At 48.1% G+C, this 16,876-nt stretch overlaps 1 protein-coding gene and 1 non-coding gene across 5 annotated transcripts in view; both read right to left on the bottom strand.

The window, feature by feature from the left end:
• The window catches only part of KIF14 (kinesin family member 14), a 33,428-nt gene extending 24,800 nt beyond the window's left edge, over nucleotides 1-8,628 (bottom strand). For all 4 annotated transcript variants that reach the window (XM_066379861.1, XM_066379863.1, XM_066379864.1 and 1 more), the window contains exons 1-8: nucleotides 8,561-8,628; nucleotides 5,510-6,676; nucleotides 3,160-3,414; nucleotides 2,412-2,499; nucleotides 2,048-2,146; nucleotides 1,060-1,112; nucleotides 484-514; nucleotides 11-118 (exon numbers count right to left, since the gene is read on the bottom strand). In XM_066379861.1, the coding sequence (XP_066235958.1) occupies nucleotides 11-118; nucleotides 484-514; nucleotides 1,060-1,112; nucleotides 2,048-2,146; nucleotides 2,412-2,499; nucleotides 3,160-3,414; nucleotides 5,510-6,579 (1,704 nt within the window). In that variant the 5' untranslated portion in view covers nucleotides 6,580-6,676; nucleotides 8,561-8,628. The remainder of the gene's footprint in view (nucleotides 1-10; nucleotides 119-483; nucleotides 515-1,059; nucleotides 1,113-2,047; nucleotides 2,147-2,411; nucleotides 2,500-3,159; nucleotides 3,415-5,509; nucleotides 6,677-8,560) is intronic.
• Nucleotides 4,693-4,824, bottom strand: LOC136389850 (small nucleolar RNA SNORA42/SNORA80 family). Its single transcript, XR_010748411.1, has one exon. It is a non-coding gene; the product is annotated as a small nucleolar RNA SNORA42/SNORA80 family (small nucleolar RNA).
• Nucleotides 8,629-16,876: the final 8,248 nt, after the last annotated feature.

Below are 16,876 nucleotides of genomic sequence, written 5' to 3'. Positions count from 1 at the left end.
GCCTACCCACCTGGGTGCGGGTCATCACCAGGGTGACCACTGCGTGGGACCGCGAGCTCTTGTCATTCATGCCGGTGGCTGCTGTGGCCCTCTGCTTGCTGCCCAGCTCCAGCCAGCCCTGGTGGGGAGGGAGGTCAGTTCTGCCTTAGGCAGCCACAGGGACACACGCATTTATACGTCTGTAAAATGAAACTATTAACACACGTGCCTCATGTCGATTTTTGTCTATCACTGAAATCCGAATCAGAAAATGTTTCTAAAGGCAATTTCTGTAACTAAGATGACATGATGGTCACTCTTTATATTTAGATCAGATGAGTGATTCTTTTGAATAAAGTTTAATAAACAAAATCAGTTCATGATAAACTAACAAAATTAACCTTTTTCTGATGCAAACAACAACTAAGGAGAAATAGTCTTAAGTGTATCTATGATTACGATCATTCTAATAGTAGAAAGAAAGCAAATCACAATCAGCCTTACCTGGACATCAGAGTAAGAACCCACAACATTCCTATTTTTAAAAGGGAAGACAAAATTGATTTTACTGACGATTACACTCTTGTTCTCATAAAACAAACAGTATGACTTTTCTTAACATAAGAGAGCACCTCAGCATCTTAACACGATGACATTCAGGTCTAAGTCAGGAGTCCACAAGGTAGACTTTATGTGCTGTACTAGCACAGTAACACGCCGTGTGCGTGCGTGGGGTGAGCACACTGTCTGTATGGGTCTCAGTGCAAAACCAGACTTGTTTGTTACATGAGCTGCATCCACATGTTCTAGCCACTTCCCTCTCCTCTCAGAAAGCGAGTGAAAAGCACAAGTGCCCTCAGCATGGTTCACACTCCTCCTCTTGAACTTGTCCACCCCCCTCCCCACCTCAGCTTTGGGGACAGACGTGAGCGCAGCCTGAGCGGGAAGCAGGGGTGAAAGGAAGAGAGGTCAAGCATTTCCTGCCTGATGCAGTTAGCACCCCGCACCGGGCACCGGGCACTTCACAGGACTGGGAGAGATGCAAGCGGGCAGGAGAACAGCAGCTAACCCTGTACTCACACAGCCAGAGCTTCGACATATGGCCCGGACACAGGGTGCTCCCGGACCCTCAGCTGGGGAAGCAAACATGGGTGTCAGGAGGGCGTGGTAGGCGTCTCACAATAAAGACAACTGTCAGTGGCTTTCTCTCATACTCTAAGTTCAAGGGAAAGAGCACTGTCTCCACTCTACACAGGAATGCATACATAGGTTCTCACAAGAGCAAACCTGTCTCCACTTGCATGCACACGGGTGGAGGCGCCCGGCGGCAGTCCCTGCTCCTACACTGACACCTGCACCAGCTTCTGTGTGCGGACTTTAGACACCCCTGGACAGGGTGCAGTGCACTCACACAGGCCGTTTCCCAGGTTCACAGTAACACTCTACACTCTGTGACCAGAAATTTACAACACATAGACGTCACAGAGAAAAAGGCCAAGTGTGTCTGACTTTCTGGATGTACCCAGAGGGGAGTGTGACCATGAACAAGTCACAGCACCTCTTAGATGGTAGCTTCTTGCTCTCCAAGGTCCTTTCCAAAATTAAATTTTTAATTCTAATAGCAGATTTTAAATAAGCTTATGTATTTCTAAAATTTTCTATTTCACAGGAAATATAATCTATAGGATACCAATTTATTAAATAGTCCAGTGAAATACATTGCTATAATAATGGTATAGTTTTTGTACGCTTTTACTTCTTTTTAGCTTTTTCGGAATTGAGCTTTTGATGTGAGTGGTCCAACTACATCTTGGAACGAATGTTATCTCTAACTCTTACACCACACTTGCTTACAATAAAAAGGTAAATTTAATAATTTAATGTCCACTAGAGATAATGCTCAGCTTATTTACTAAATAACAATATAGTTAGATGGTGGGTCCTACACATTTGCCATCGTGCAATAGCATTTTAGTAAAAATTTAAGCAACGTACACCATCTCGAGAACTAATATAATAATATGCATTTACAGAAACAGAAATTAATAACAAACGGTTTCAACCTTACCGGCTGCTTTCTCTGCCCATTTTCACCTTTACAAACCAGAAGGTCATGGATTTTTTCATTATAAACTTCAAAGAAGCTCATCTCTAGGTGGTACCTCACCTAGTAGGAACAGAGACCCAGCAAGCAATTGATTCTTAAAAGTCCTTGCATTTTTTGCAAATTATGTACCCGAAAAGGGTCTAGCCTACAGAATATATAAAGAACTCTAACAACTCAACTACAACAAAAGCACGCAATTTAAAAATGGACAAAGAACTGAACAGACATTTCTCCAAAGACGACACACAAACAGCCAACAAGCGCATGCAGGTGCTCCACACCATCTGTCAGGAGGGAGACACAGACTGAAACCATAATGACATACCTCCTGGGTTTGTCTCTTGGCTACTTGAGCAAAAAGATCTTCACAGAATCTTGGAATTATTCCTGGTTCTTCACCAAATCCCATCATCCTGCAAAATACATTATGGACAGGGGGGAAGTAAAACCCATTAGGGTTTTAAAGTTCTCTTTGAGGAGATGGGTTGAGGAGGGAGCAGGGAGCAGCTAATTAAACCTCATCATTAATGTCCAGAAACTGAGTCGGCCTGAGTCCATCTAGGTTTCACCATTGTTAGCGCCGTGACTTTGGACAAGATGCTTTACCTCAGGAAACCTAACTTCCTCTTCTGTGAAATGGGAATGAACAACAACTCTTTAGGTCAGAGGGCCATTGCGAGAAAGCTTTCGCCCAGTCTGGAACAGAGTAAAAACTAACAAAGGTTGGCGCTACAGAAATTCTGGGACAGATATCACCAAACCATTTGCTAGCTGGCTGACTTCTAGATCTCACGATAGCACTTACAAAAGAACCTCGGAGGGCTTTGGTTTACACAAGAAATGCCATTTACAGTAAAACAAGGCTGAGGATACCTACAAGGTCAACACTATCTTGTGCACAAATGAAACCCAGAGGTTAAGTAACTAGACCAAGTCTGCAGAACTAGTGTGTAAACACCGATGAGATCTGAACCCTAGCCTGTGTGGTTTCAAAGGTACGCTGTCTATCAAAACACAGTGCTTCTCACAGGAGACGTGAATCTTTCTGGAGACCGCATCTGCAGTCAACTTACGTGTACGACTTCCCCGAGCCGGTCTGCCCGTAAGCAAAGAGGCAGGCGTTGTAGCCTTCCAAGGCACGGGCGAGCAGCGGGGCGGCCAGGGTCTCATACACGGTGGTCTGGCCGGCGTAGTTCGGGTGATGGTCATCAAAGGACCAGAAGGAAACGTCATACATGAAAGTGTACACGTGTCTCATGTCCGGATGTCTCACTGCTATCTCCTCCCCATTCAGGAAGACCGCCTGGGATGCACTCTCTGCCTTCTCTCTGCAGAAAGAGGAGACATCAAGTTGCTGTCATTACTTTGAGTATTTCTTCCACAGAATATGAGTACCTCAGGACTGGTCAAATATACTGTCCCACTGGGGCAGGATACTGCCGAGCAGCAAATGCCGTGACAGTGTGTTTCTGAGTCACGGGCCCTGGAGCTTCTGTGCCACCTGAGTTCTCGTCCAGAACATCGGCCCTGCTTTCACCACCCTCTCCATCTCTTCCCTTCCTCTCTCATGTTCTCCCTTTCCTACCTACTGTAACCTACCTGTACACTGCAGCTCAAACCTGAAAACTCATTTTTAATACAAAGAGAATTTCAGAGGTGTCCATGTATAGAGACCTGGCACGATGTACAGACAGAATTTCAGCACCCCCCGTTCAATGTAAGTCTGACTCGCAGGTCTCCTACTCCTCCCCACTGTCACCGCAGGCCCACAGGCCCCTCCCTCAGGCCTCTCCCTGGAGCCGTGGATCTTCACACACACACCGCCACCTCAGACTCAGTGGAAAGCTCACGCACTCTAGATCAGCAGGAAGCACAATGTCCTGGTCTGGCCTCACATGTCCCTTTTCGCCCCGAACTCTGTGTTAGATGAGAATTCATCCTGGACACACCTCCCTCCTCACTGTGACAGGTGCCCTCAGCCTGCCATGCAGACAGACAGGAAGTGTATGCTGGGCCTGGGAACTGTCCCTCCACATGGGGTAGTTCCTGCCGACCTGTTCCTCCTGCTACCTCGTTTCCTGTCACGGCTGGTAAGGCCTTTCCACTAGGTTTGCCCTCGCTCACCAATCAGCACGTCCTCAGTCCCCTCCTCTGAGCACTAAGCCCACACAGTCCTCAAGGGCTTACTTCACTGTAAGACTTGCCTTGAACTACTGACCCTCTGGGTTTAAACTGGAGGCTCCTCTCCCACTGCAGTGGTCACCAGATCCCCTTGTTCACACACAACAGAGGCAAAAACTGCTCCTCCGTCAAGGTTTCCAGTCATCCCGCAAATAATTAGATGCCACAGCACATTCTGTCACGTCCATCTTCTTGAATCCTGCCCATAACCCACAACTATCCCTCCCACACCGAAGTCAAACCTGATAAGTAACCAGTAATGGGCACCACGTGTCAGAGACGACAGCAGTGACCCCTGCTTGGGACAGGGTAGGCGGGAACCTCTTTGGGGAATGAGGACCCACTACGGCTCTTTCTAAGGGGAAGGCAGCGTTCCCTCCATACACTGAAAGCCGGCTACATTAGAGACCTAAGTCACTTTTCCCCCTTGTACAACCCGCTTTGGTGCCTGCAGCCTATGGCAGGGGCCAGGCAATGGCTCGGGGCCACAGTTTCCTCTGGCGTGAGACACTGTGAGAGACCTGGGGGATGGGCCTGCCATCAACATACACCAGCGCATCATTCAGGCATTTTAAAAGCAGTGTATCTAGAGAAATCTACATTTGCAAACTACGGTGATTTTCTTTTTTTTTTTAATTTTTTTAATTTATTTATTCATTTTTAGAGAGGAGAGAGAGAGGGAGAGAGAGAAGGGGGGAGGAGCTGAAAGCATCAACTCCCATATGTGTCTTGACCAGGCAAGCCCAGGGTTTTGAACCGGCGACCTCAGCATTTCCAGGTTGACGCTTTATCCATTGCGCCACCACAGGTCAGGCTAAATATTATTAATTTTTTTATAAGATTTTATTTATTCATTTTAGAGAGAGGAGAGAGAGAGAGAGAAAGAGAGAGAGAGAGAGAGAGAGAGAGAGAGACAGAGAGAGAAGGGAGGGAGGAGCAGAAAGCATCAACTCCCATATGTACCTTGACCAGGGAAGCCCGGGGTTTCGAACAGGTGACCTCAGTGTTCCAGTCGATGCTTTTACCCACTGCGCCACCGCAGGTCAGGAGATTTTCATTTTTTAACTTCATAGCCAATCATCTAAATAACTGACACACTACAACTCAACCTATAAGTTCTTTCTCTTAGAAACAGCACCAAGTGTGAAGATGCGCAGGCCCAAGGGCTTCCCAAAGGCGAAGCAGGGTCAGGCTTGTTCAGCGGCGCCAGGGGGCCCGGGGCAGGAAGCTGGGACTACATACCTCCTGCTGAAAGGCCGCACACGCACTGCCACCGTCACCTGGCTGCTCTCTGCTCCTGTGGAGTCTCTTTCCGGGGAAGTGCTCTGAACCGCAGAGTCCTCCTTGGGAGGAAGTGTGTGTTCTTGGGACCTCTCCCTTTTATTTGTGAGGAGAGAACTTTGGGGCTTCGGTTTCACTTGAGAGCTGGGCGTCCTTCTTCTCAGCATGGATGCGGCCGGGCTCTTAAGCTGAGGTGTGCCGCACCATGGGGTCCATCCGTGTTCTGCAACACACTTTGTGGGTGTCCTTTTTTTTAAGCAATCAAACTTGTTTGTGTTTTTTGCAACACCCTTCCCAATATTTCTATGATGGAAGCTTCCTGTTCCCGACACTGTAATGTCCAACTTGCATGGAAGGGGTTTCGCGGCCAAGCGTCCTGACCAAACAACTTCAGGCTGACTCTGGGGATGGATGGGTGTGCTGTGACTTAAGCACTGAGGTGCCACACTGTCGTCTGCCCCCCTGAGGGCAGGGAATGTCTCAGCCCTCAGGTCAGTGCCGTTTGTGTCCTCCGCTGACGGTATGGCAGATGCAGCGAGAGAGCATTTATCACCATTGACCATCTTTACATTTGTACCCATTTCCTGGGAAGTACAATTACTTCCTGCTGTACCTGCCACATTCCACGCTGGTGTCCCCTTGTCCACAGGCCCTGTCCGAGGACGACGTTGCAATGTAAGACGCGTTTCTGTCCCTTTTTCAGCTGATTCTCCTACCCCACTACCAAGCAATGACGAGTCTTTGTTCCTTGTGACTCTTCTCTGAAGGGTCAGTCTGCCCACAGGATTGGGGGCAAGGGGCGTACCTCCGGGTGTTTGGCAGGCAGAGATTACATAAGTGCAATTTATGTCTTTGATTTTCCTTGCAGATCTCAGTAGTGGTTCATCGTTTTCACATTCTGACATGTCCGACTTCAAGAGCAGCTTCAGGCTGCTGTTGTGGCTGAGGTCGTTCAGTGACGCGCTCCTCCGGGAACGAGAAGCATCAAGGGCATCGCTGATATTTCTCCTGGGCACCGTAGGGACCGACATTGTGGCAGCAGCTTATGTTCAAAGGAATGTTGTGGAAGAATCTAAGATCTTCTTTGGATGTTCATTTGACTTCTCATTTGTCAGTTTCCAAAAGTATCTGTCAAATTACAAAAAAATAAATTACATTGCACAGGCTACAAACAGACTGCAAAAATATGAGGCAAAAGGGTCAGACAAGGAAGGGTGCATTTTAACTCCCTATATGTTTAATGTGTACGCCAAATACATCATATAAAAATCTGGGCTATGTTCAGAGGAAGGAAGAGTGAAATCTGGTGGAAGAAACATCAGTATCTTAACATGTGAAGATGATACTATCTTACTGGCAGAAGGCAGCAATAGCTTGAAATGAACTCTGATGAAAGTGAAGGGAAAAAGTGCCTGAGCAGGACGGCATCTGAACACCAAGGGACAAAATCATAACCATGGAAGAAATATACATTAACATAGACAACAAAGACCTCCAAATTGTTAAAGATTTTGCTTACATTGGCTCAGGTATCAATGTGAGAGGAGACTGCAGCCAAGAGCTGAAGAGACTAAGACTCCAAAGGGCAGCAATGGATGAATTAGAAAGTCTCTAAGAGCAGAGACGTGTCATTAGAGACCAAGGTGGAGAACCATCCACACCCACGTCTTCCTAGTTACTACTTACGGATACTTAAGTTGGGCAGAGAAGAAGGCTGATAGGGGGAAAAGTCAATACATTTGAAATATGGTGCTTGAGGACTGCTCTACAGAGACCAGAAAGATAAACACATGGGTCCCAGAGCAAATTAAGCCTGAAACATCGCTGTAGGCAGATTGACAACACTGAAGCTGTCCTACTTTGGATACATCATGAGAAGTTTGGAAAAGACAATAACTCTGGGAAAAACAGTAGCAGGGAAAGAGGAAGACCAACTAGGAGATAGAGTGGCCCCATAAAAGAAGACACTTGCTGAGTCCACAGGAGCTGAGCAAAGCTGTGAGGTCAGGACACTGTGGACACCACTCATTCACAGGGTCTCCAGGAGCCAGAGCCGAGACATCAACATGTCACCCACTCATAAGTGTCCCAACCTTGATAAATGCAAAACCCCATGGAAGCTTCCACGGGCGGTCCTCAGGGCCACGGTCACCTATTTGCCAGGACTCTGGTATGACACTGCCCAGGCCTATCAGGGCAGTGGAGGCAGACCCCAATTCTGTGAATAATAAACTTCTACTTTTTTCAAAGTTTCCTAATAGTTATTGCTGAAAGGCACCTTGCAATTATAATGAGAACCAGGAGGGCTCTCCAGCCACAACACTGGCTATTAACAGACTGACAGCAACCCAAAACAACAGGTGTGTATGAAAACACAGGTCAGCAGCAAAGCTTAAAAACAGAAAGAACCCCAGTGACAGCCAGGGGCCCGCTGGTAGCCAATGCTGCAACACAGCCAATGGCTGTATCCACTGTAAACAAGTCTTTAAACTCGCTTGCCTGGTTGCCTTGGAAAGTGACACTCGCTCAAACTATATGCTTACTCCCAGGAGTGTTGCAGTCCAGAAACAAAATAACGAAGTTGATTGTTAAGAAAGTCTTTCAAAGTTCTCTAAATGACGCCCAGGACGCAAGCATCCCCATTCAACCCAGAGAAAACTTCCTATTCTGGAAATCAAAGGAAAGTCAAGACACTCCCCGGCGCTGAAAACTCTCTGCTGCTCACGCGAACAGGCAGGAAGTTTGGGACGTTTCCCCGTCAGACGGGACGAGCACAAGGGAAACAAGTCGCCGCGGGAGGCTTCCCCAGCGTCCCCCCAGAGCAGGTCAGTGAAGGGACCTCCGCGCGCCGCTGCCGCCGCCGGGCGAGCCTCCGGCGGTGAGCCCGGACCGGGAGTATGGCGGGCCGCCAGGTCCCTACTCCCTTCCCTCCCCGGGAATGTGGCCCGGTCGCCGGGGATTGGGGGCGCCTGAGCCGGGACCACAGCCTGCACCCCCCACATTCAACCGTACCTCGCACGTTCCCCACCACGAAGCCGTCCCAGCACCGCTCCCACGACACTCACAGCCAGCCCGGCCGGTGCCCACAATTTGAATAGCCGCTCCGCCTTCTGATTGGCTGCTAAACGTCTCGGGTGTCGCCTTCTGATTGGCTATTGGACGTCGCATGATGATGAGCCGCTTACGTCGCTGCCTTCTGATTGGCTGCTGGACGTCGCGTCGGACGCTACGCGTAGGCCTCCTCTCGCCCCCTGAAAGCGCCGAAGGCTGGGTGGCTGCCAGTCTAAAACCCGGCCGCACCGCGTAGGGGTTCTGGGCGGTCCGCTAAGGTGAGTTTTAAATGAAAAGAGGGACGATGACACGTGTCGATCCTCAGTGTAAAAGAAGCGTAGTCTGTCCACCTTCCCATCGTGAAAATATCTATTTGTCCCCAGATTCATCGTAACTGCTCTTTTCTAGCGCGGAGACAGGAATGGACAGAAGGTCTTAACGTGGATTTTTTTTCTTTTTTTACTTAATCTTGAAAACCCCAAATGGAAAGACTCTCAGTGCCCAACTTTGAAGGAATGCCTTAATTAAATGCTTAAATACGTGGGAAGACAATAAGTCCCTTACAACTGTTAAGTGTCTGCTCGGTTATAATTATGAATTAAACAGGCCCAGACCATTACCGCCCCCCAACCGTGAGCCCTGGAGGGAGCAGGACCTGACTCAACCTGTGCCCCCAGGGCCTGGCACGCGAACCTCGCGGGACCTTCAGAGGACATGAGCCACAACTTCCACTTCAATCGGAAGCTCCCCAGTTAATTCCGACCTCAGGGAAAAGACAGAATCAGGGGCCACCTGTGAGCCCCCTCCAAGGTTACAGAAGAGGGGTTGTGATCTTTTATTTCTGACACCGAGGCAGGGCTCTTCTCTTCAGATCCCGTCCACAGCTGACCAGCAGAGAAAGCCACTCAACCTCTGGTGCCTTGGGTTCCTCATCTGGAAACCGCTGATGATAATGTCACCTGTCCTGAGGAGCTGTAACGATGAAATGAGATGGTGTATTCAATGTGCTGGGCATTGAGCCTGGCACAGGATTAATGCTCAGTAAATGTGAGCTGTTAAATTGCATAGCCTACTCTGCGAACCATTAAAAATCCTTATTGCAGGCTAGTGCTATGGAACCGGGTTGTGCATTTTATGGGCTCTCTGTTATCAGGATAATGACACATTTTATGAAGGATGGAGATTTAATCCCTAGAAATAACTGCAAGGTGAAAGTGAGTCCTTTGGTAATGGGCTCACTGTACTCTGTTAATAGTCAGGAGAGAGCAATGAAAATTAAGGGGGGCCCTGGCCGGTTGGCTCAGCGGTAGAGCGTCGGCCTAGCGTGCGAAGGACCGGGGTTCGATTCCCGGCCAGGGCACACAGGAGAAGCGCCCATTTGCTTCTCCACCCCTCCGCTGCGCCTTCCTCTCTGTCTCTCTCTTCCCCTCCCGCAGCCAAGGCTCCATTGGAGCAAAGATGGCCCGGGCGCTGGGGATGGCTCTGTGGCCTCTGCCTCAGGCGCTAGAGTGGCTCTGGTCGCAACATGGCGACGCCCAGGATGGGCAGAGCATCGCCCCCTGGTGGGCAGAGCATCGCCCCCTGGTGGGCACAGCGTTGCCCCATGGTGGGCGTGCCGGGTGGATCCCGGTCGGGCGCATGCGGGAGTCTGTCTGACTATCTCTCCCTGTTTCCAGCTTCAGAAAAATGCAAAAAAAAGAAAAGAAAAGAAAATTAAGGGGAACAGCAGGGATCTCCATTTTGCTACAATTTGATTAATTAATTTATTTTTTAGAACTTCAGATCTTGTGTGCTTTTTGAGAGAAGACAAGAAAAGGAAATCTAGAAAGTGCAGATTTGGGGAGCCCAAGGTTTATAGGGGAAGCAACCTGAATGAGCCTCATTTCACATCAAGTCCCAGTTTCTCTGAAGCTGGCCAGCTTCCGCCCAACTTAGGGGCTGTGGTGTCCTCGCCTGTGCCTACCAGCAGCTGTCAGGATCAGAGCTCTCTGTTCTTGCGTGCAGGCAGAAATACCAGTACAGCAGCTGTTTACAATGCCCAACATTTTAAAACCAGTTTTCAAGTTTGGCTCACTAAAGGAATAGTTCCTTTGAGGGACTAATGTCCTAAAACCTGTTTGTCATGAAAATTTCCTCTCACCCTTGGCTAGATTTGATTTTTTTTTTTTTTTTTTTTTTTTGGCTAGAAAAATCAAATTAGATAATACATGTGGTTTCTTAAATGTGACTCATTACTCCATATAAATAGAATTGATCAATGTTTTGACTCTATACAGTTAACTGTCAGATATTTGTGAGAATTAAAATAGCGTGTATGAAAAGGCAAGCACATTGCATGCAACACAGCACTCCTTAAATGAACTACATTGGAAACCAATTGCATCTTCAGTAAGCTAAGAACCTTGTAGATAATCATAGTGAGAGGCAAGAGAGGTGCAATTCTGGCCCATGAACTTCCACATCAAACAGGGCTCTGCTCTACAAAACAGGGCCGACACATCCTAACACATTGGCAGCTCCAACAAAAGCCTACCTATAGACCTTGCATGGCTTGGCCTCTCTGCGGCACTTAGTGTGACTGGCCCATGCTCCCTTTTAAACCACTCTTCCATTATCTTCCGCTCCTTCCTCAGCTCTATAGTCCCCTGCACCTCCTTCTCAATCTCGCTACATTGCTTTCTTCCAGCAAAATGGGAAACTAGAAAACAAAAGGGAAGACCTGGTTTGGGGGTAGATACCAGCTTATTTTCTGGCAAAAATGAGGTTGAGGTGTCAGTTGGATAAATGCATGTGATGGCTAGAGCTCTGGCAGCTGTTTTGGACCACGAGGACAAGGGCCACACCCTAGGGATGGAGAAATAGGAATCAGAAGGAGCCTGGATCTCTGATGGCAGGGAGCTCCTGTAATTTCGTCCCCGTTTATCTTTCCACTTGCCATGGCCTTTCACTTGTAACCTGCTGTGCTTCTTCTCAGCCATTTCAAGTCACCTGTAGTCCTCTGAATACACCTTTGTGTCTGCAAGTGCTTCCTGGTGCTTCCTAGTGCTCACATAGGTGTCGGGGAGCAGATGTCCTCAGCCTGCTTCTACGTCCCCTTGTCAGAGCCTCTGCAAAGACCCCCATCCTGGCAAGACGGTTTTCTGGAAGTTCTACAACAGGAACCGGGCTGACAACACGTGAACTCTTGAGCAAAACCTATCCAAACAATCCAGTTATTCTGAAAATAAAAGCAAAGTATTTTTTTAAAAATCCACCAGAGGGAGACAATTGGAAGGAAAACATAGAGTTCAGAAGTGAAGCCAGCAGCTTTGAAGCCTTCTAGAATAGGTCAAGGTTTAAAGAAAAACTATTCACTCGGGCCAGTAAATGGTCTCTTAGGATACAAATTTATTATACTTCATTCAATTTCATAATATTTAAAGTATTAAAACGGCTGTATTTTCCTGCTTTGCAAGTGTTCATACTGAGTTGCATTTGGGTCCCTAACAAAAAAGTGCCATAGGATGATGGGAATTAGTCATCTTAAAATCTGAAGGACAAAGCTGAGAACTTCTAAGAACACAGAACCTGAATTCTAGCTGTGGTTCCGCTGCCACCCAATGGTGGCACCACACCGTCTCTCTCTGCTAGTTTCCTCCCCTATGAAGCCCAATTGCTGGGTGAAGTGGTCACAGCCAGCAGTTAAGGAGTCCCTTCTTTCTGCATAATCCTTTAAGGGAGCTACAACAGTGGTGATTACTGCCCTTTCACAAGTGAGGGAAACTGAGTCTCCAGGAAGTTTAACAACCTGCCTGCAACAATGTGTCTGTTAAGTCGCAGAGCCAAGTTCAGAGCTCCGGAACTAGGGCACTGCTACCCTGCACAGCTGCTCTTACAAAGATCCTTTCCAGTCCTCAAATTCCCATGATGTTATAAGAAAACACAAGAGGTCAACACAAAGGCAGTTTTAAACTTGTCAGGCTTTGGATTTTCTTTCTAAATTAAAGCATCTGTTAGACCAGGAGTCTTGGGTATGTGCACTTGCTCCTTTTGGTCCAGTCTGGTTGATGAAATCTTCATGAATTCAGTTGTGATACACTCGGTGATACAACCTAAATATACTACTCACAAAAATGAGGGGATATTTTATAGCTTCATATTCATTTTGAAATATCCCAATTTTTGTGAGCAGTATACATTTGGCAGTTCTGCCAGTAAGTGGAAAAGAAACAATTATGTTAAGCGACTAATTCTTTTTTTAATACAGAAAGAAGGGAGCTGGGGGATTAATAAATGTTCCAGACGTTCTTCCCTCTTTGAATCACGCTGGTTTCATTCCACAGAGGATTAGCAAGATTTAAAAGCCATTGTCAGCCCCACAGCCTACTGGGTAACCTATTTTTACATTAAAGAAGCTCTAGGATTCACTTAGGATGATGGTTCTTTAAAAAGGCCCAGCCTGACCTTCAGTCAGGTGTCTTCTTCCCACTGTGCTTTGCTAACTAACATGGCCAAGGTTGAAATTGTAGCTGTTTTCCAAAGTGGAAAATGAAACAGTTTCCAGTCACTCAATAAGTATAAAAAGGGATATTAGATGGGCTCAGTAGGGACATTGAACATGTTTAAGTCACTCAGCTGTCCCAATTTGCCCCCAAATAGTTTATCATCTCATTTCTTTTGCTGGTAAATTTCAACACTAGCAGTGTCTAGGATGTCTAGAATTGTCTGGAACAATACAAATTTAGCTGTTTTTAGAATTCCTTTCAGTTTGCTTGTTCACACACATCAGTTTCCTCGTTTTGGAAAACACCATGAAAAAAGACTTTGCCAGGTGACTGCTTCCCATACATGCGGTTTTAAAAGGGCAGCTGAGCCTGACCTGTGGTGGCGCAGTGGGTAAAGTGTCGACCTGGAAATGCTGAGGTCGCCGGTTCAAAACCCTGGGCTTGCCTGGTCAAGGCACATATGGGAGTTGATGCTTCCAGCTCCTCCCCCCTTCTCTCTCTCTATCTCTCCTCTCTCTCTCTCTCTCCCTCTCCTCTCTAAAATGAATAAAAAATAAAAATAAAGTAAAAGGGCAGCTGATTGCAAGAAGCCACCCGGACAGTAGGTCTCAGACATCGTCAGAGCATAGTGGGGGGGGGGGGGGAGCAGGGGAGCGTCTCTGCAGCCTCACCATGGCTGTGTCACCCTATACCCATCCACACGGCCTCACCTGTCTGCAAGAGGCTTAATCACAGCCGGCTGACTCACTTCGGAGCAAGAGAAATCCACCATCAGAAAGACTTCTTCCCATCTCCAAATACAACAGTTTGGTGGGGTATTTGGATGAACATTTTCTGTTTCCCCTGGTGTACAGACACAAATAAATAATGGCATTCTTCCATCTTCTGCAATAAGTGGTGTTTCCATGAGCCACGGACTTGAGGGGTTTCATTCCTGTGAAATTAGAGTCAGCCTTGTTCACTCCACCTTTTATGTCTCCTGGCTGCTTTTCTTAAATGATCCTCATTGAATGTCTGCACCACGAGCTCTCATGGCCCCAGACATCGGTCCAGGTAACAACACCTGGGCTAGAGCTGTTTGAGATTCTATTCCCAAGGAAAGACCATGAAACTAACTTCCAGTTCATCAGTTTGCTCCTCCTCCCCATTGAAATTTAACAAGGGGAATGCAAACTGCTCCCCTAGAGAGCTGTCCCATGTTGTGGACTTCAAAAGCAGGGCTGTCTGATACACTCACTGTAAGCCACATGTGACTTAAATCTTCGAGTGGCATATTAAGGGCAATTTGTTTTAATAATATATTTTATTCAATGCAACATATCAAAAATACCATTTCAATATGTGATCAACAGAAATGATGACCATTTTACACTCCTGTCTCAGGCACTCAGGTGTACAGAACCGGACATATCCTCAGAGCCACATATTGGTCTGGGGCAGTGGTTGGCAACTCATTAGTCAACAGAGCCAAATATCAACAGTACAACGATTGAAATTTCTTTTGAGAACAAAATATTTTAAACTTAAACTATATAGGTAGGTACATTCCTTATTGAGGTAGCACCTACACGTGGTATTTTTGGAAGAGCCGAACTCAAGGGGCCAAAGAGCCGCATGTGGTTCGCAAGCCACAGTTTGCCGACTAGGGGTCTGGGGACCTGTCTCTCTCTCTCTCTCTCTCTCTCTCTCTCCTCTCTCTCCCTCTCTGTCCCTCCCTCTCTCTCTCGCTCGCTCTCTCTCGCTCTCTCTGTCATTGATTATAAGAATGAGGGAACAGAGTCTAAGATTTGGGTTAACACTAGACAATCATGAGAGCACTGCACTCTACCTGGACCAAAAGAAACCGAATTCTCCGGTTCCAAGTCTCTGGACACATACTCCATGGCCCCTGACTTCACCCATCTGGGCTTCATCGGTCCCTTTCTTTGCTGGTGCACCTGTGGTTTAAGGCTGTTGGTGATTTTATGAAATTGTCAGCAAGCTAGAGCTCCTACGTCCCCAACTGTGCTCAAATCAATGTGAACTTCAAAATTACCGCTTTTCTTTTTTCCTCAGCTCAACTCCCCTGCTCTCTCCCTATAATCAATTTAGAAGCCTCATGGCAAAAAACACACAAACACAGAAAAGTTCCAAGTCAGCAAAGGCGTGAGCACAAAAGCATGAAAAGAATTGTGCCCCCCGCCCCATGTGAACTCCTGACACTGGAGCCAAAGTTGAAAGGTGCCTTCTCTGGTCAGCTCAGGAAGTGGGAGAATGGCTTGGGAGCCCGGATCAGCCTTCCCAGCCCTCTTCCTCACTCCCTTTCCCAATAGTGCTTACTTTCTGGCCAGCAACAGCCCAGGGCCACACACAGGGTCCCCAGTGAGCTGTTGGCTGTGAGGGCCTCATTCAGACAGGAACCGCCACCTCCCCTGCTCCAGAAGGAAGTCCCCTGTCTGCCCGAGCAGAAGTGTGATCCAGCCCCAGGGCACTCTCCTCATTGTCCTTAGCAATTCTCTTCAATGTATTATAGATTCCACCTCAACGCAGCACCTTCCGGCTCTGTGAGGCTGAATGTCATTAGCCCCGTTTCTGCCCGTTCCCCTAAACTGTTTAAATCTTTGGTAATCTGGCCCATTCCTGGAATGTAGCACCCGATACTCCATCATCACGAGTTCATCTGAAACCCTACCTTCTTAGCCGAGGACACAATGCACTCAATGCTCCTGTTGTGTGGAAGGCACCCACACAGGGTGAGCAGAACGGCGCACCCACCGCAGGGGTCCTGCTGGTCTAGGGTGCTGGGCACTCAGCAGTGTGGGTGCCTGGTCCTGCCCAGACCCTCTGCCTGCACCAACTCCCCACTCTGCCCCAGGACACTGGGGGTGGGGATGAGTTTCCCAGTCACAGAGTTCTCTCTGAACCCCAGCCTCCCCACCTGGCGGTAACCCTTGGCTCCTGCTGAAGCTTCATGTCTGCCCCCATCTTTGTGGAAGAGACAGGCTGTCTTAGATGGATGAACTAGGCAGTGGATGTGGGGGCCCCTATCACCGTCCTCCACCCCTGACTGAGCTCCCAGCAAAGATAAAACTGCAGGCTTCACTGATAGCCAATTAGCCTCTCAGCCCCAGCCTAGCCCCCACCAGGCTGCCTGGGCTCCAGGCTGAGGCTCTGTCCCACTCAGAACTGCGGGTGGAGCTTGACCTTGACTCGGGTCTCACCTCACCTGCTCCATGTTTAACCACAATGGCCAAGAATGTTTCGTGACCAAATGGTTAAACTGGACTTCAGATCGGGCCTTGGCACTCGGGGTTGTGCTCAACATAAAACCCAGGCTTCGAGGAAGGTGAGTGGACAGTCGTGTGAACAAGAGAGAGGGGAGGAGGAGGGAGAGGCGGAGACAGGGAGGCCAGATGAGGCCACTGGAAGGGTACAAGTGTGAGATCACGAGCAACCTGATTGACACTGGGGACAGGAAGAAGGCTACTCACATGACAGACATTCTGGGGCAAGGACCAGCATCATTTGGTATACAGCTATATGACCGGACATATGTGGATGTTTTGAAAGAAAACAACCAGGGTTTGCTGAGTCAGCAGACAAGGAGATTGGGGAGAGAAGTGAGTCGGGGATGACAGGGCGATTTTGAACAGGACTAGGGAGTGGCTGCCCCAGGGGCAACAGGAAAGTGGGAAAAGGAAACAAGTCTGTCTGTCAGAGAGCTGGGGGACTTGGCTCTTGATGGTCCAGGCCGAGGTGGGGCCATGGGAAATGGAAGGTGTGTGAGTGGGGCTCAGGTCAGGGTAGGACTGGA

This window comes from Saccopteryx leptura, chromosome 1 (genome assembly GCF_036850995.1).
Source record: "Saccopteryx leptura isolate mSacLep1 chromosome 1, mSacLep1_pri_phased_curated, whole genome shotgun sequence".
NCBI classification, from domain to species: domain Eukaryota; kingdom Metazoa; phylum Chordata; class Mammalia; order Chiroptera; family Emballonuridae; genus Saccopteryx; species Saccopteryx leptura.
The sequence above is the reverse complement of the archived record's forward strand: the minus strand, read 5'-3'. Positions and strand labels throughout refer to the sequence as shown.